Consider the following 19464-nt stretch of genomic DNA (forward strand, 5'->3'; position numbering starts at 1 on the left):
TTTACTTGTTTCTGACAATTTTGCTTTGTGCTCTTTTTTGAGTCCCAGCATTCATCTCAGCTGGATGTTATTTCCCAGGATTCTGCCAGGCATAAAAGCAGTGTGGATCGAAAGGACTGCCTCGTTGGTACATTTAGGTCACAGTCTTTTTCTCTGCTGATGTTACTGACAGAAGGTTTCCACCTGATTCCTGGGAATTATGTAGTGTTTGTTCTTCATAGCCAGGAAGTCTGGTTTAAAGTAAATGTCCTCCACCGACCAGAGTGACATATTGGGAGATCATCCTTCCTAATGCTGCAGTAGCAAGTTAAAGCTTCCTAATGCTAAACCAAGAGTTTTCAAACCTGGTACAGGCAGAAGTGTGGAGCAGTAGTAAGGGTTCTGGACTCGTAATCAGAAGGTTTTGGGTTCCAATCCCAGGTGAAACACTGCTGTTGCACCCTTGAGGAAGGTGCTTCACCCAGATTGTTCCAGTTAAATACCCAGCTGTATAAATGGGTGCAAATGTAAGTCACTTTGGATAAAATAAATGTCATCCACATAAATGTAAATGTCAACTTCCCCTGGGTGAGAAGCTACTCCATTGCAGTTTAGCGCCTCTTGTGCTGTTCTGTAACCCACATAACCTGCAGTTTGATGCTATTATTGTCGTAAGTGGGGCAAAGTTATCAGAGATTATGTGATTCTGCAAGCCACACAATGTTTTACCTGCTGTGATCTGGAAGTAATTATATTACATTGTAATAGGTTATATTTTAATAGGAGGCCCTAGGTTCAATTCCTGGGGTGCTATCTGCTTGGAGTTTGCATGTTCTACCCTCATTCATGTGGGTTTCGTCAGGGTGCTCCAGTTCCCTCCCACAGTCCAAAATACATACTGGTAGGTTCATTGGCTCCTGGGACAATTGGCCCTGGTGTGAGTTTGTGTGTGTGTGTTGTGTCTGTATCTGTGCGTGTGCCCTGCAATGGACTGGCCTCCCAACCAGGATGTATCCTGCCTTGTGCCTGTTGCTTGCTGGGATAGACTCCTGCTCCCAAGGGACTGCGTGATAAAGCAGTTTGAAAATGGATGGCTGGATATTCTATTAGATACTTATGGGCTCTTTTTAATGAGTTTAGCATGTATAACAGTCTAAATTGTACCTCATAGTATAGCTGGTAATCCTGACCCTCCAACATTATGTTAAGCCATTTTACACTCGTATACACTAACAAAGTAGTTAACAGTAAAGAAATACTGTATATGATGTTCTATATCTGGTACATGTAGGTTGCTGATTATGAAAGTGCATATTTGCTGTACTCTTTGATTGTGTGTGGGTGTCTGTACCCTACCTCTGTGTCTGTGTGAGAGAGTGATGATGATTGTGTGTGCGTGAGAGTGAGAGACTGCCCTCAGTAAACGAAAAGGGTGTCAGCTTGTGTGTGTCTTTATGAAGCTAAGATGCGTCAGTCTGGCACCTGAGGTTTCTTCGAGAGCAGTCTCCCTCTGTGCTGGCAGACGCTAGCGACTGGTTACCAGTGTGAGGGCGAAAGCAGCTGAGAGGGGTGGGCACAGTGCTGAACCCCCTCCCGCCCTAGATAAGACGTGTGTGCCCAGACCCACAGTGCCAATCTGCCGACTTCCATTGTAGCCAGCAGCCAGCCCAGGTTGAGAAGCAGTACTCCGCTTGCTTAGCAGTTTTGGCCTTTTCAAATTTTGTTATTTGCACGCTGCAAATTCTTGTATAAAAGCTAACCCCCGATGACACAAGTCCCATGCTCGTCGTTCCCTAACTTTGAGCAAATTTGTGCGGACCAGCATGTGGATGGAACGATCACATTAAAAAAAGCTTTGCTTTCTTTCTCATCAGTGGGATCTCTGCAACAGCTCAAGTCAAATCCAGCCACTCTGCAAAGGGTCCACATTTGGTCACTGAGAGCTCAGCCTAGAAAGAAAACAAGGGCTCATTTACCGAAGTTTTGATTTAAAGGGAGATAATCTATGGAAGGAGCTAGAATAAAGACCAATGAAATGATGCGGTATGTAGCACAATTCTAGGACATTTTTACAGGTCAGAATAATTTTATGTTTCAGCAGTGTAATTTGCCCCATTTGTTGTGTTTTCAGCTAAACCGGTCAAGTGATTTCCGTCTCCTCGTTTCTGAAACAGTTTTGAAGCATCCATGGGGAGCACTAGGCAAATCTTGCAAGGCTCCTAAACAACAAGAAGCGATAACGATCCATTTTAATCATCTCTTGTTGGCACAGTGGCATTTTAAATAAATAGTGTGCACAGGTAGAGCAGTAAAGTTGAAACTGTGAACTGGAAGAGAAGCTATCCGTCACTTAACTGCTTTGTTGAGAATGGTTGGGGAAAAAAGTATAGAAATCTCTCAAGTTCTGCACTATTCTGCAATTATCTCCTGATCACGAATTGAAATTCTCTCAGGATCTTGGCGTTATGAATTAATAGCCATAGTAACTTTAATAAAACCCATGACACCCTGGGAATTTAACACAGGCGAAGATCTATCCACTAAGCAGGTGCTCAATTTGTGTTTCAATTGCTCAGACCACCAAACTCATTTTATCAGAGTTGGGCGAATGCCAGAGCTTCTGAAACTGCTTAATAAAGCTGCTCCCTTTTCTGAACTTACTGTCAATCTTACCTGTTACCTGTTACCTGCTCCATCTGGGCACAGCTCTTTCTAGTCCAGTGGCCCCTTTGTATTTCTCTTGTACTTTCCATGCGTTTAATGTCGTGTATTGTTGATTTATTTCAGAATGGATAATACAACACTTTTTCAGGTCACCCCCACTAATAAATAAAAGAGATGTTATTGCACATAGAGCTGCAGGTGTGCAGTACAAGCCAGAATCCACTCACCTGGCCCAAGAGTATCATGTCATGATTTCCTACGAGAGGTACACACTAGGGAATGAATTTTCCCACAGAAGTGAAAGATGCCTCATCACATTAGTACATTTTGCTTCCATTAAGAATTTAAAGTGTGTATGCACAAAGTACACATTGTACATACTATTTCGGGAGAAAACTGTCATGTGACATTAAATGTAGGGGTGTCAGCTCCTCTACACTAACTGGCACCCCTAACCATGCAAGGCCAAAGGTCTTTCTCTGGACTGAACCTTTTCTTTTTGCCTTTTTGTTCATTACACTTGAAAATATAATATTTTAACAATGTCTTCACTTCATCTCCTTTAACTCCTTGAAGCACACTTGTACATTGTTTTATACTTGTTGATTTCATTGTGTTATTAGCTGGCAGAAATAACAATCAAAATATAAAAAAATGGAACCCATAACTGCCTCCTTAAGCACAATTTCAATTATACGCATGTGTGATTTAGCACATACTAAATGCAAAATATTGTGTTTTCTTGTTAGTGAGTGCTGTATAATCCTCATTTAATACCAGCTAGTTAGTTCGAAAGTAAATGTTAATCCCTGTCTTTTCAGTGTTCATTTCTTTTTTTTACATTTGCATTTCTCTTTTTAATAAGTGACTTCCAGTGTTCATTTAACGCTAGGTCATCAGTAAAAAATTAAATGGTAATCTGTGTATTTCGAGTGTACTGCGTAGTTAAAAGGTATTATTAGCAAAATATTATTTGTTTAGTGAAATATAGCCCCGGGGAAGCTTTACTTTCTTTTATTGTTCCAGATGGGAAATTAGCTTTGCAGGCAGGTAGAAGACACAACACAATGCACAGTACATTTAACACAACTTAAACCCATTCACAAATAGGTGACATACAGGTATGATGAGACACAAGAGAAAAAATAAATATATGAATGAAGTTAAATATACAGTCAGTTGTCTAAATCAAGCAGGTTAATACCCATGGGAATAAAATGTCTTCCTTCTATTGTGCTTGAATCTCAGACCATGCCCAGGAAGGGGCTCAGAGTGCTGTGGATGTGAGAGGCCCTGAGCCCTGAGCCCTGAGCCCCCTGGGCCCTAGACCCTGAGCCCTGAGCCCTGAGCCCTGAGCCCCCTGGGCCCTAGACCCTGAGCCCTGAGCCCTGAGCCCCCTGGGCCCTAGACCTTGAGCCCTGAGCCCCCTGGGCCCTAGACCCTGAGCCCTGAGCCCTAAGCCCCCTGGGCCCTAGACCCTGAGCCCTGAGTCCTGAGCCCCCTGGGCCCTAGACCCTGAGCCCTGAGCCCTGAGCCCCCTGGGCCCTAGACCCTGAGCCCTGAGCCCTGAGCCCCCTGGGCCCTAGACCCTGAGCCCTGAGCCCTGAGCCCCCTGGGCCCTAGACCCTGAGCCCTGAGCCCCCTGGGCCCTAGACCCTGAGCCCTGAGCCCTGAGCCCCCTGGGCCCTAGACCCTGAGCCCTGAGCCCTGAGCCCCCTGGGCCCTAGACCCTGAGCCCTGAGCCCTGAGCCCCCTGGGCCCTAGACCCTGAGCCCTGAGTCCTGAGCCCGTCTCTCACGGCCTGCGTGGTGTGTTGCAGGTTCCAGCGGGGGGAGTACACCGTGGAGGTGAGCATCAATGACTACCTGGACATCTACTGCCCCCACTACGAGGACCCCCTGCCGCAGGAGAGGATGGAGCGCTACATCCTCTTCATGGTCAACTACGACGGCTACACCACCTGCGACCACCGCATGAAGGGCTTCAAGCGCTGGGAGTGCAACCGGCCACAGAGCCCCAACGGGCCCCTCAAGTTCTCCGAGAAGTTCCAGCTCTTCACCCCCTTCTCCCTGGGCTTCGAGTTCCGCCCGGGGCACGAGTACTACTACATCTGTGAGTGCGCCACGCCTCTCGCGTCCATCCGTCAGGCTCGTGCCTGAGCCTGTCCCGGGCAGCAATGGGCACGGGGTGGGGTACAGCCTGGGAGGGACGCCAGTCCAGCAATCCACCACAGGGGGCACACACACACTCGCACCAGGGCCAGGTTTCCCAGAAGCCAGTGAACCCACCACTGTGTCTTTGGACTGGGGGAGGAAACTGGGGCACCTGGAGGAAACCCATGTGAACACGTGGAGAACATACAAACTCCACACAGACAGCCACTATGCCACCTGCCTCTGTTTCCCTTACTTCGCAATCTTCAGAGCCGTCTTAGTTTTTTATGCTAATATTTTCTTCAGTGTAACATTGGCATCTCGTGTTCAGAAAGGAGCAGCGGAGATTCAGGGTTTAATTAATACGCCTGCCTTGTGCTGATTCAATTTGGCATTCGGGACATGAACAGTCCTGCTTCTTTGCAGGGAATAGAGTAAGAGGGCAAAAAGCAGTTTGTGAAATTTGCTTGATTTTTTTTTTTTATCGGCAACTGTTTCCTGCATTTGCAATTCGCCAGTCCTTTTCTATTTTCTCAGAGCCTTCAAAGGCAACACTCTTGAGAAAAGGAAATGCTGGAACCCGGCCCATAAGATTCCTGCTTGGTGCTGTGTTTTTTCAAGATGTTGCCAGCAGTAGTGTAAATATCCATTACAAAGAAAATGTTCCAGTGTTTCTCAGAGTTTTGCCTGTTCGTGTGCTTGACTTAGGTGTTCAGAACACTCACCCGGTTACCACATAACCCCACTGGATTAAAGGAGAAATAACTTAAAGGAGAATTAAGATAATACTTTCAGAAGTGTGTTTTCTCTCCTAGACAGGGAAACTATATTTCAAGCACAAGGCATTAAGAAATATCCAAACACCAGGACACAACTCATCGTCATTAGATTTCAGTTTTAATTTTATGATGGTCATTTCACTGTACTTTATGAACTAAATTCAGAGCTGCTTCCTGGTTGCGCACTTGTCTGAGCTGAGACATTGACCCTTATTTTTCTTTCTGTAGTCGACTTGTGTGCCCCCGGTCAAGCTCATCCCCGGCACTCAGCTCAGCAAACACTTGTACAGCACCTCCATTGTAAACTTAAAAGCTGAGCAACGTTCGTCAAACAAGGTTTACAGCATAAAAAAAGACACAAAGCACAGTTTCAGCCTTGAGCTCTTGTCTCTCTTGGAGCAACCAGCCTGCGCCTCCCACATTGTCCCAGCTCCTGGACCACTTTCCACCTGGCTTTTAGCTGCCTGTGAAACTCCTCTTCCCTTTCCGTGGAAATTCAATTTGGCGCTTTCCTCACTCTTCGATCCTACTCACCCTTTAAAAGGCTTTATAAGGGGGCACCTGTAATTTCATTTCAGCACTCTGGTCTCTTAAACGGGTTATGTTTGCTGACTGCTGAGTGCTTTATTGCCTTTTAATGTCTTGCGCACAGCTTTGGGGATGTACTTGACCAAGCACTACCTGATCTAAAAACAAACATATCGACCACCGTGAGGTCAGAACTTCGTTAACAGAAACAGGAAAAGGGAGACAAGGTGAGAAACAGGTCGACAGCGCCGCAGTGCTCCTTCCTGTAAGCCATCTCCTATGTGGCGGGGTGTGAAAATATTGAGAACTGAAGCTCGGCTTGTTGAATCGCGGAGTGATTTCTGCAAAGCCCTTCTTCCCCGTCAGGTCAAGTGCTGGGATTCGCGGCAGCCTGAGAAAGCAGCTAATAAGAACCTGGAGGAGAGGAGAGCAGAGAGAAATCCTTTTTCTTATCTCTCAGGCCTTCTTGTGGCTGTTGTCCACAGCCAGCCAGCCCTCGGCCCAGGGCTGAGCACATGTCATCCCTTTCCCTTGATGAAAATGTCAGTTTGTCAAAAGGCAAACACGCCATCAGCAGGACCCCAGCTTCACAGGGAGAGATCAGAGCCCAGTTACGGGCGCTGTCATGCAGAACATTTAGAAATTATGCTGATTGGCAGAATCATATTTAGCAGACAAACCTGGCGGAGGCAACCGCCAGACCTTCCCCCCCCCCACCCTTTAACAGCCAAATCCATTAACCTAACACAAGCTCCACACGGGGTGAGACTGTGCGATGTCTGCGTGCTCTCGGACAGCCCAAGCACATTTCACAGGATGCTCCCCGCCTCCTTCTCAAGGTCAAAATGCGATATTTTGTTCTACATTTTCTTTTTTTTCCCCCTTGCGCATGACAGGAGTAAATTTGCTGGGGTGCGTCTGTCCCCATCTTGCTAATGGCCCTGTGAAAGGTGGCCTTTGGCCTGCTAAAAAGGCTCCCCACTGGGTGGAAACAGCAAAAGGGCTTGGGGCAGCGCGCTGACTGCATTAATGAGACCATTGGCGCTCATTTCTTTTTCCTCTTGTTTTCGGAAAGTTGAGAGAAAGAGGGTGGGGGGGGAGTTCAAAAACGGATCAGGTTTTTCATCTTTAATTAAACCGGCTCATTAAGAAGGCCGTGTGATTTGTATTATTCATTTGACCGTGTTGCTAGGAAGTCACCTTTTAGGCAAACGGCACCACCCTCAAAATGATTTGGCCTCCAGGAAGAGGTCTGGAAATGACTGATATTTCAGAACGATTTAAATCCAGTTTGTTACTAATCAAAGGACCTGCTTGTGAAGTTAATGGACCTCTGGTTTAGAAATTGAAGCCGGGGTACACTGGAGTCGCTCATTTTCAAAGCACACAGACTTCTGCCGAACAGAAGGCCAAGAGCGCAGTTCATTTACACAGCTTTTCATCGCAGCCAGGAGCCTCAGAGTGTTGCACAGTAAGGCTGTAACACAACCAGCAAGCTACTGCTGGGGTGAAACACACCAGCCCTTCTGTGCCAGAACACCCCACAAGAACCGGTCTGCTCCAAAGGAATTAATCTAGAGTTACATTGAAAACATTTAACATAATTTTATTTATGTTCTGTTGGAGCACCCAGGATGCTTTTGGTATGTTTGGATGTTTCAGTAAGGCAAGGAGGGTGAGTGAAATAAGAAGATTTGTTCTGCAGAAAACTCCAGCAAGGAAGTGCTTGCTGTGCAAAGTCAGGAATGCTGAAGATTTTTTTTTAAATGGGATATGGATAGACAAAGTTCAGGAAGGGAATTCTAGTGTTGCTAATGAACTGTGATTCGTTTGCCCATTTATACAGGCCGTTCTGAATAGATTTCTGTCCCTCTACTTACACCGCATATTTCCTTATGAAAACAGCAGAGGACTGAGGCTGTATGGTGTCACATAAATCTTTCAGCATGCCAATTTGGGACCTCATAAAGGAAGCATAAGCATTACGTTTAGATTATGAAACATTGAGAAGCTGTTTTTTCCTTTTTTCTTTATGAATTTAGCCCTTAGTGACTGGCCTTGCTGAAGGGAGGCAAGAAGGAGGATGTGTTTTCAACAGGCGGAATTAAGACTTGGCTGTTTCTGATCTGGCTTGTGGCAAACAAGGAGCAAAATGGTTGGATAGCAAGGCTTCTGAGGACATCCAAGGCTCCTTGAGGGCAGAGGCAGTGTATATGGGACGCTCTGATTTTTTCTTCAGAAGGAAGCCCAGGTGTCCGTTTTGTCTTTCTGGGTCCTGGATAATACTCATGTCGGTGTGAATGTGTACAGAAACCTCCATTCAACAAGTGTCACGTCCCATGGCTAAGTGCACGGCATGCATCTTTGAATTATCGAGCGCCACAGGAGAAGCGCTGCACCATTTGGCAGCCCTGTCTTCCTCCCTGCTCTCCTCCAATTGGCAGCAGGGACAGCAGAACTATTTACAAATGCAGGGGGGCTGTTCCTCTTTGAGTCTCGCTGTATATATTTGAATTCTGATTGTCCTTTGAGTGACGGACAGTTATTTCAGAGGAGCTGCAGCAAAGCAACAGAGGGTGGGGCGGTGGGGGACAAAATGTCCCCCTAACCAGCAGGGCGTCCCGCAGTTTATTGTGCGCCCTGGATGTTTTCACTCTTGGAGAAGAAAAAGTTCAAAGTCAGTATTCAGTCCCCCTGCCCGTGACACTGTTCTCCATCTCGAGCTGATTTTTAATGCTCTTCCCCTGAGCACCTCCCAGCCGGCCCCTGCATTGTGTGGCTTTGTCTCGGGCAGCAGCCCGAAGCTGGGAAGTGTTTTGGCGCTATTCAGTGGCCTTCTTCTTTATTGGATCTGGGAGAAAAGAGGTTTGTTTGGCTACTACCAATATTGTAGCTGTCAAGGCCCCCGAGGTCTTGGGGCAGAGGACGCCGAGCAGGGGGTAACCTTGGTTATCTGTGGACAAAGGCGCTTGTCGATCACTGCCCCCCTTCCCCAAATCTTGAGTGAGTCAAAGACAGGAGGTGAAACCAACCTAATGCTCTCAGCATTCACCCCCTGATCCCCCCCTGCTCCCCACCGCCCCCCCCTCCATCCCGAAGATTGATCCGCGGGTGACAGCATTTTGACAGCTGCTTCTCCACAGCTGTGCTCCGTCGAGCTTGGGTGCACACCGCTGAGCCCAGGATCCAGTGTGGGAATGCGGCGGGAATACAAAACGGTCCTGTCGATGGGAACGGACGGACAGGGGGGGCAAGGAGGAGGGGGGTGGGGAATTGTGGGCAGGTAGGGGTTTGAGGGGGTCAAGAGAACAGGTTGGCAGCTGGTTCTGCCTCTCTGAATTGGGGGCTCACAGCCCATCCCCTAATCATGGGTCCATCCCAACTTCTCCAAGGTAACAAACAGCATTGTGTGTTCCGTTGTTCAGCTGGGAGGGGGGACAAAATAAGGCCTATTTGTTCCTTGTTCCACACACCTCGCAAAATTGTTTCCTGCACAAAGGGAGCACTTGTTAAGAAATCCATTACTGGAAAGACTATCATTAGTGATGGGCTTTTATGTGTCTGTTTTTATTTTTGATAACAAAATGCCTTGTCATTTTAAAGGTACGTAAAATGAGAACACTGTAGTAAAATTGTAATTAAGATTCCATTAGGACCGAAAAAAAATTCCAGCAAAATGCAGTCTTAAAGTGTTCAAACGTTTTCTGGCTCTTCCAAAGTGGGGACAATACATTAAGTGCAGAGAACTGCTAAAGGAGTAATTTCCATCATGTGTGTTTTTATGGTTACTTCATCTTTCCTTTTCTGTTTAAACATGCTTTCTTTATGACCTCCTTCTTTCTTTATGTCTTTGGCTAGTGTAGTCAAGTCTTTGACCAGGACAGTGCAATTTTGTTCTGTTCCCTCGTGGATCGGCTGTCTGCAAGGTGATTGGTGATCACTGGTGTTGCTTCTGTAGGGCACCAGACATTAACATGGTCTTACTCTGATCACTGAAAGCTGTTTACAGTGTAAAGGCATTTGGTGAGGTCATACAGACAGCGGCTGTGATCTGTGCGTTATTGTTATAGACAGAGAAACTGCTTTAACTTACAAAGATTACATCTTTCTATCCTTCAATGTTGTGCAGTGCTTAATGATTATACTTGATGATGAGGATGATATTTATTTTATTAAATCAGCTCAACAGGATTCAGTGTTGGGTCTCAAATGTATTCTCCTTCTTACCTATTTTTATCAGCTATAGAATACAGAGTAGTTATTCAACGATAAGAATAATGATCCAAACAGCCATTTGGAAAGATGCCTGAACAATCAAGCAGTTTTTCAGGACATGATTGACCAGCTTGCAGGATTAGTCTGCTTTTGTATTTATGATAGCTTCACTAATGCCCCTCTGTCTTTCTGTTTCCCAGCATCCCCTCATCCTAACCTTGTTGGGAAGCCCTGCTTGAAGCTGAAAGTATACGTGAAGCCGACAAGTAAGTTACCCCTAAACTTGCCAACACAGAGAGCATGAACATCCTGATCCAACACTGAGAAACAATTCTCTCAGTTATTCCAAAAACATTAAAAAACAAGACTAACATTCTTGCAGGTCCTTCCACACAAAAGACAGGAAAGCTTTGTCTGGCACGCCCTTTTAAATCCAGAGAGGGGCCTGGCTAAGTCCTGACAGTGAACAGTCAGTCACCTCTTTGCTTCTCTGGAAATGTAGTCCTTTACTTTTTCTGCAAAAGGAGAACTAACCTCTATAACTCTGCCCCATGTTCAGTCAGAACAGTCACCCAAAAACCCTTGATAAATAAGTTGAACTACATCACTAATTAATAATGTAACTAATGGTACTCAACCAGTTCAAGCCTAGATTTGATAGTTTACAATCTGAAAACCCAAATGACTCTTTCAGAAACACAGCTGCTAAGAACACTGGTGCCACTATCAATTCCCAGCTGCACCCAGCAAAACTGAATATCAGCTAGCATTTACCTATCAGTGCTGGGTATCAATGTGACACTTGTACTGTGGCATAAATCCCTGATCCTTGCATGTTTCTGCCTTACTTTCAATCCATCATTGGCCTCTTTGGAGCAGTTAAGTGGGCTAGGTCATTAAAAAAGGATTTTCAGAGACAAGCTTTTTATTTGTGGAAGTTCGGGTAGCTGGAATAAGCTATCTGATGGTATTAAACATCTGTCACAATACAGAAAGATACAGAAAGAAGGCCTGTCATTGCGGACGGAGGGTCCTTGAAATGTACTTTTTAAATGCAGTTTTCCAGATTGACTTTGAACAATTTAATATGCAGTTCGTGTGACTGATGTGGCATTTCATCGTGGCTGAAAAGACGGTGCCTGTGCCGCGTGACAGAATTTGAATAAAAAGTCACATTTCTGCTCACTGGCCTAAAAACGTGAGATTTGTCTGCATAAGTACAAGATTTGGAATTCCTGGTGTAAACCATGAAGTACGGCACCGCATATGACAGAAATAAACTTGACTCCTAGGGTAATTAGCCTGCATCTGTAGTTTACGTCTAGATGAAAATTACTTTGCACTCATTTGAAGCAGTTTATGCAAAAGCAGGAAGTTGAACAATTTTTAGACAGTTGAACAAAGTTCAGACAACTGAAGACAGATGGACCATGACTGAACTTCCCAATCTTTTCCTGTGCCCTGTGGTCTAAATTTCACCCTGATGCATGTCACTATACTGTAAAAAGGTGCCGCCCTTAGGATGAGGCATAAAACCGAGGTCCTGACTCTCTGGTCATTAAATATCCCAGGGTGTTTCTTGAAAGAGTAGGGGTGATACTCTGCTGTCCTGGTCAAATTTTCCATTGGCCCTTACCAATCATGGCCTCCTAATAATCCCCATCTGTGAACCGGCTTCATCACTCTGTTCTCCTCCCCACTGAGAGCTGGTGTGTGGGGAGAGTACTGGTGCACTCTGGCTGCCATCGCATCATCCAGGTGGAGCTACACATTGGTGGTGGTGGAGGGGAGTCCCCATTACCTGTAAAGTGCTATATAAGTGTAAGGAATAATTATTATTAAACTGTACTCCCTCTGTGTGGAGGGCGTCGCTCCAGCCCTCCCTTGGTCTAACATCTCTCCTGTCTCTCTGGGATGGTTTCAGATGACTCCGTGTACGAGTCCCCAGAGCCCTTCCTCACCGACGACAACTCGGGCTGTGGGCTGGCCGGCCCCCGGGTGTCCCTGATGCTGGCCGCGCTCTTCACACTGCTGGCCACGTCGTAGCACCGCCAGGAGAGCGGGCAAGGTACCGCTGGCGCACCCAGGTCAACGGACACAGAGACCCTGCGGCGTTCGTGCCCGCGTGCTCCACCCCCTCGCCAACGCCACTGCCCGCTCTGCCGTCGCCGCCTCCACCCAGCGCTGCTCGGGCGCGGGAACGAGCCCGGAGGGCCTTCAGCGTGCTGGAGCTGTCCGGAGCTCCGCAGGAACTGCGCGGCTCTCCGCCCGCGCCCAGCCCCCAGCCGCGACTCCATGAGTTCAGCGGGCCTTTCTGTTTGTTGACCGAGCCCCCCCGCCCAGCTCCCCAACCACTTCCTCCTTCGTGGTGATTGTCGTCTGGTGTGCTTCTTCGCTCACGTCAAGGCCAAGCTGACCGTTGGCCTCGTTCAGTTCCGAGGATTTTCACTCCTCTGCCTGTACAAGCTGGTGTCTGTTGTGTGCGTTTGTTTTCTAAAACTCGTCCTACAGTGACTGGAGAAACGGCCAGCGGACATCTCTCGTAGCCGTCGTCGTTGTCCAAACTCCCCCTCACCCTCTCTGCCAATAAAGCAGCAAAAGGCATTTACTGGAAACCTGCCAAAGACACCCTACTTCTTTGTTTTTTTTTTTATGATGTTTCGAGGTTGTCGTGATGTTAAACCTTCAGCATTTGCCCTTGGAATCCCAAGTGGGGACCTCTAGTGTCATTTAAGCTGGTCCCACGGGGGACAAGATGAGGGTTTTTTTTATTAAGAGAAAAAAATTCTTTTTTTTAAAAAAAAAAGGTTTGGTGAACCCACCTTTTTCATTGGTGCTGATGAGCCTCTTCTCCCCCCACAAAACCGCAGCATTGAAGAGACGGACTTTGATTCTGTGACGATGATCAGTTTTGTGAATTGCCGATGTTCTACTGAATGTGGAGTTTCCTTTACCGCACCCAGTGCTCCATTTACACCTTCCCCTCCAAGGTACATGAGATCTTCGCAGCTGCTCAATGTGGATGGACAACCCCCTGCTTGACTGTTGTGAGCGCTCTGAGAACAGTGCGACACGGGGGGATCGGAAATGTCCCACCTAGTGGTGGGAAATGGTCACAGCAGCTGCCTTCAGATATTTTGAAGCTTCGTAGCACTTCTACTTACTGAAATGGACAGTCCCGTTTTGTAACCTGACTAAAAAGGGAGTAAATTTCTGACTGATTTAAAAGAAATTAACAATTCTCTCCAGAGTAGGCATCTCAGATCAAAAAAAGGTTTTAACAAGACCAGAAGAAAGGACAAAACATTTTAAATGTATCTAAATGCAACTTTTCTATTTTATTTTATTCCATGCTATTTTTTACTTTTGTTTTTTTTAAAAGCAGCAGAAATGATTCACATGTGCTATTATTATAATGTAGTCCCTGCAGTGTGTAGAGCGATGATGGTACCTGTCTGTGCAGACAGACAGGTTTAGAGGAGTCAGCTTTTTTGCTATTGTTGTTGTAGTTTTTTCTTGTGTGTATCACAATGCATTCTGGTACTTGTAGTCCCGTAACAATTTTGGGAAAATGGTCAAAAACATCTAATGGTGTAATTGCAAACCAACTTATTTTTCCTTTTCCATTTTATTTTTTCCATGTGCAAATATGTTTCAATTTCTTATACAGTGTCTTGCTTTTTGGCAAATGAAAGCTACAAGAAAAGAACTCAAAAGCTTTTGTTCATAGCAAAAACAGTTCTGGCTAACAGAATGAAGTATCTGTGTAACATTTAAAAGGATCTGTAACCATTAAGCAATCAGTGACGAGTTATTTGCTTTAAAGTTAAAATTCATATACTGTATATAGAATACATTTTTCCTCACTTGAAGTGGGAGGTTTACTTAAGTGATTTTATATTCACTAAAAGAACTTTCAAAACGTCCAGTCTGTTTTTGCATATATTTGCAAATTGGTTAAATCACACTTCAAATGCACAGAGTTGAAAGATTGAAAATAAATCAATAAAGAGAAAATAAATATTTGTACCAAGTAAACATTTACTTGCATTGCTACCCTTCTAAATTATTTTAAAAACCCTAGAAAAGAAAGACAGAATTGGTTGACAAGACTTGACCAAAAGATTGATCATCTTCATCTTTCAGGTGCCTAACGAGCTGATGATAGCTTTCTGACTCCACGTGATGGGCGTATGATTCTTACTGGGATAGTGAAACAGTTCAGTTCAAGAAAGGTCTCTACTAACCACTGCCTTTTAATATCTCTTAAGGGTTGTGCAAATGTTTTTTAAATATGTCCATTCATTTTTATGGTTAAGAATGCAATCTACCAAAACCAGTTTTGCTCCTCCTGATGGTTTCCACAACCCCAAAGTGGTTTCCGTTTCTCTCAAATGCTGAGTCACTGAAACGTCACATTTTGTCACCTCCCCCCAACAGCTAAATAATTGAGGGGTGTGTCTATTTCCTTGTGAGCCTTTCTGATTAACCTGAATCAGCTCACTCTTAGGGCTCATTTAAAAGTTCTAAAATTTCCCAGGGACACCTGGGCCATTCTCACAACAAAAGAGCTGAGGGTAATAAAGGGAGATACGTCCCCACAGCACAGTTACTTTACCTGTAACCCTGCACCTGTGTCACTCAAAGTAAGGAAGAAGCCGACTAACCAAAATTCAGGCACTACAGATGTCTGAGACTGTATTTATCTTGAGATAACTTCTCCAGGGTGGGGTTGGAGACACAGATATGAGAGAATGGTGTTAGATATGTTTATTTATTAAGGATCTAGAACAGACTACTTGTGTTAATTTAAAGGCTTAACAAAGGAGGAACCGAAGACTCGTTCAGCCTGGTGTAAGGTTTTGGTTGTGTTGCAGTGCATTTTATCTAACTGTTGTTTGAAAGTAAATACACGAGATCCCCTACTTTTCTAGTGGACAGGATTTTTCTTATTGGGAAAATGCATACGCCCAGCTGATGGGTTGACAGGATAGTTCCAAGGAGCTGCCCAAAATTTTGGTTCAGAAAATCATAGGCCTTCTGTTCAGCTTCACTCGGAAAAACTGTTCAGGTGGTACTAACTCCAGGAGACATACTGATACATAAATCCTGGTATTTTAATAAAGAAAAGTGCAGGCTTGGGATCACTAGGATGAGATATTGGCTGTTTATAGCTCACACACCTAGTGGAGATGTTTTGAATGACCATGGGGAGCTGGAAAAGAAGACTGAAAAACTTCATTTTTAAAACGTTTTCCCCCATTTAGTTTTTTTTTTTAATGAATGCAGAGTCTTGGCTGCAGAGACAGCAGTCCTGTGTTTTCAGAAGCATCGTGGTTAGGCAGGGATAGGTTTTGTATGACCAATAAATAGAACAGTTTGCTGTTTCAGTCCACCTCTGTGTCTATATGGTACAAATAAAACATATGCAGCATATATTCATTTAGTCTCGGAGCACATAAACCCAAATTCATTGACATTATGGCAATTTTTTGCTAGACCACGGAAATCCCAAATATTGTGGCTTGATGTCTGGAACAGGCTCATTATCCCGAGAGCACAGCTCTCTTTCTCATGTTATTCCTGATGGGAAGCAACCAGGAAAATTTGTACTGTTTGAGGGCCAGACAGAAACTGATGCCCCACTTTCTTTTTTCAAGCAAAATGGATTTGCCAACTAATTGCTGCAGGGCTCTATAGGTATATTGTGGAGCTCTGCAGCAAGGAGAGGGCAATTTCAGTACTGAAAGTTTCATTCTTCTCCTGTGGGAAGTACATTCTTAAAAATTGTGCGTTTTCTGCGCGACCCTTGTATCATCTTACCATATTCCTTTAATCCACGCAGTAAGCATACGGTGAATGGAGAAGCATGAAAAATAGCAGTACAAAGTGAATGCCGTGCTGTGTATTTCAGGGCTCAGTACTGCTTATTGGTGGATTGTGCACAGCCTGATGAACACTAATCTTTGACTGCCTAACGTTCATTTAGGTAAGCTGTTCTAGGACAAGGACTAATCAACATTTGTGAAACCAGCTTATAGACTTTAGTAAAATAAATAAAATATTAGCGTCTCAGGAAGTCTCCTAAAGGGCACCCTATGAGCTTACCTTCACAGAAACCTAAGTGAAGAGCCAGGCGACAGGAATGACTTGGTGACTGACTAATTACAGGGCCTCAAACAAAACAAGCAATGAGAGGGAGACACCAATGAGAGTCAAAAAATCAGAAATGCGGCATTTAGCACCCACAGGCATGTCAGAATTCTCATTCACGAGGCGCCTGCCACAGGTGCCCATGGCATCGTGTTGCCATCGTGACCGTGTCTTTTCTGGGATGGATGAAATTGCTTGTGCACACACGTGAAATGAGATATTGTATCTGTTCTTGGGCTCTCATTGCCCATTGGTAACTGTTCGGAGATTCTCACCCCAGTGCTAATTTCTTTACTGTTTTTGGTCTATTTCGCTGTACGCCCACCCAGTTTGGTGATCGTCAGGCATTTCCTTCGGTCTCAGCTCCCAGCAGCAGCTCCCCTGGAGAGCTGCAGGGAGAATGAGAAAGGCCTCATCTCCAAATACATGATGAGCAATTCACCCCTTTCGCATTTGACACTCCATTCACCCACAGTGCCCCGCAGGATAGTCGGTGCTGATTGGAGGAGCAGCCCATCTCTCACTGACATCACAGCAAGCCTGTAGACGCCTAGAAAACTGCTGGAGTCGGTGGTTCGCTTAGAGAAAGCCCTGGTCAACTAAAAACAGCTCTTCGCCAGCAGTGCTGCACTGGCTATGCTTCACTGTCTGGGGCATCGTGTTCGCAGTTATCTCTGTCTTTTAAATGTTTTTTTTTGTGTAAAGTATGCTGCAAAGCAAATCCAGATTTCCCAGTGAAAGTCCAAATCAAACAGAAAGTTGCTGTACATGCAGTAGCTTAAGGAGGGAGGTGGAGGTAGTGGGGGGGGGAGAGATTCATTTATTTTGATTGACAGCCATTGCTCTGTTGTCATGGAGAGGGTAGCACCAGTGATGGCCCCCACTGACAGGACTAAGTCCTCTGAAAGGAAGAGATGGGTCACTGTCATTTACTTTCACCTGCTTCTTATATTGAATCAATCTGGCAGGCAGAAATTGAGAAGGAGTCAAATCATTCTGCTTTTGGGTTTGGGTTTTCTTGTGTCCAGGACAAGTTTGTGTTGGTCACAGTGACAAATGTGCAGGCAACACCCCCTTGTATATCCAGTTGAGACATTTTTGAAAGAAAGCAATGAAATAATGTCTGGCAGATCCAGTCCCAGGAGTGTTTATTTCCATCTCTGGGTTTTTTATGCTTTTTAATTTTAAGGAGATATATCCACAGAAAATAATCAGAATGAAATCGTGGATAATCTGTCCTGCTCTACAGGGGCTGATACAACCTGTCAGATTCGCTGTAGCTCATATTTATGTTGCATCTTTGATCTTGTTAATTGAACAGAGTGACCCCTCTAACCAAAGTTTGAAGTTACAGGAAAGAAATGTACATCTAAAATGTTCAGCACCTCTGTGGAAGAAACATTGGCAGTAATTGATCGGAATTAATTATTTATTGCCATTTCATGGTTCTGTTGCAGTGAGAGAAATAGAAGTCAAACAAAACGGACTCCAGTTTTGTTTGATTAGCAATGACTTCATCCGCGCCCAGAGGGTTCCAAAGTAGTGGTTAATGGGGAACATTAATGTCTGATGGAGAGTGTTATGTCCTCACCTTATCTTTGATTGTTAAATGTTATTTGACAAACTGATTCAGAAGAGTCCGCAAGAACTGAGTCAGGCACTAAAATGAGCCACAAACTGGCTAATGTCAGTGCAGCAGAACAAACCGAAAAGACTCTGCGGTGAACTAGCACAGGAAGAAATCGACTGAGACAAGAAATGTTTTAACAATAAACGTAGGTGGGTCTGCCAGGCTTTTTGTAAGCCATTACTATGTTCTGAAAATAAGCAGATAAGCATTTTTAAGACATTTTCTTTTAGCTGCTTTTATGAGTCCAACCCTTGAATTTCTTGTTTGGAAACAAAAATTCCAAAACACAACCCCCCCCCCCACCACCACTCGCACACAGAACCCCGTCCCACCAGAGAGCTCCTCTCAGAAGCCACAGTCTCTCTTCAGCCTTTGGAAATCAAAAACATCACTTGAGTCCTACTGGGTCCCTGTGTGAAATATGTTTCCTGTGTGGAGCAGTTTTCATGAAATTGCAGTTAACAAGATAACGTCTGATTGCTGTCATTGCTTGTCCTGAACGATGGGATACCGAAACCACTCAGACGTTTAAGCCAAAGCAAAGTGTTGAGCTCTTTTTTTTTTTCGTTTTGAAACACCGTAATTTTGAGCGAATGGAGAGACTGGGGTGAAAGGAAACAATTTCAGGACAATGATATTTCAAAATTGTGTTTCTCTAGTTGCGTTTCCTCTCTCCCTGGTGTTCCTGTCCCCTCAAATCAACGCTACCAATGCGACACCCCAAAAGTTCCCTGATATTGCCTTTATTAGAAATCCAGTTATACTGTTTTTACTACATGTAATAAATTAAACCTTTTAATATAGAGATGGCCAATTTACACAAAAATATGTTACTGCTGTGTAAGGCTTTTGGATTACCGCTCACCGTACTGTGACATTTTAAAAAAAACATTATTAAAGAAAAAATTCCCTTTTCAGGCTACTTTCTTGCTCAGTCACTGCTCCTAATTTTTCTGACGTTTTGTTTGTATCTCAGCAGTTACACTCCCAGAAAGAAGTGCAGGAAAGTTTTCTTTTTAAAATGTCTTCCAACATGAAGCACCCCAACGATTAAAAGAGCAGCATGCCTCATAGTTGTGCTGTATTTCATCACGAACAAAAGTATCCAAGAAAATTGGGATACCTGCCATTTCACACAGGTGTTTTATCCTCAGTGGAGTCACTTGGCTAATATTCTGTGACTCTTATTTTCAGACAAACAGCTTCTGCTTTTTCCAAGGGTGGACTTTCAATAACTGGCAAAGAATATGTCTACTAATGAATTCTTTAAAAATGCCTACTTTATTCAATACCTTTTATTGCAGAAGAGCACTTACAAAGGCAAGGTTCATTATCGGAAAGAAGCCCATGAGATTAATTCTCT

The 19464-nt window shown here is 44.6% G+C and overlaps 1 protein-coding gene across 1 annotated transcript in view; it reads left to right on the forward strand.

Annotated features, from left to right (window-relative positions):
- efna2b (ephrin-A2b) overlaps window positions 1-12374 on the forward strand; it is a 132688-nt gene extending 120314 nt beyond the window's left edge. The window contains exons 2-4 of the mRNA XM_088907580.1: window positions 4463-4755; window positions 10519-10584; window positions 12243-12374. Coding sequence (XP_088763706.1) covers window positions 4463-4755; window positions 10519-10584; window positions 12243-12364 — 481 coding nt within the window. The 3' untranslated portion in view covers window positions 12365-12374. The remainder of the gene's footprint in view (window positions 1-4462; window positions 4756-10518; window positions 10585-12242) is intronic.
- Window positions 12375-19464: the final 7090 nt, after the last annotated feature.

This window comes from Atractosteus spatula, chromosome 28 (assembly GCF_055471065.1).
Source record: "Atractosteus spatula isolate fAtrSpa1 chromosome 28, fAtrSpa1.hap1, whole genome shotgun sequence".
Lineage (NCBI taxonomy): Eukaryota > Metazoa > Chordata > Actinopteri > Semionotiformes > Lepisosteidae > Atractosteus > Atractosteus spatula.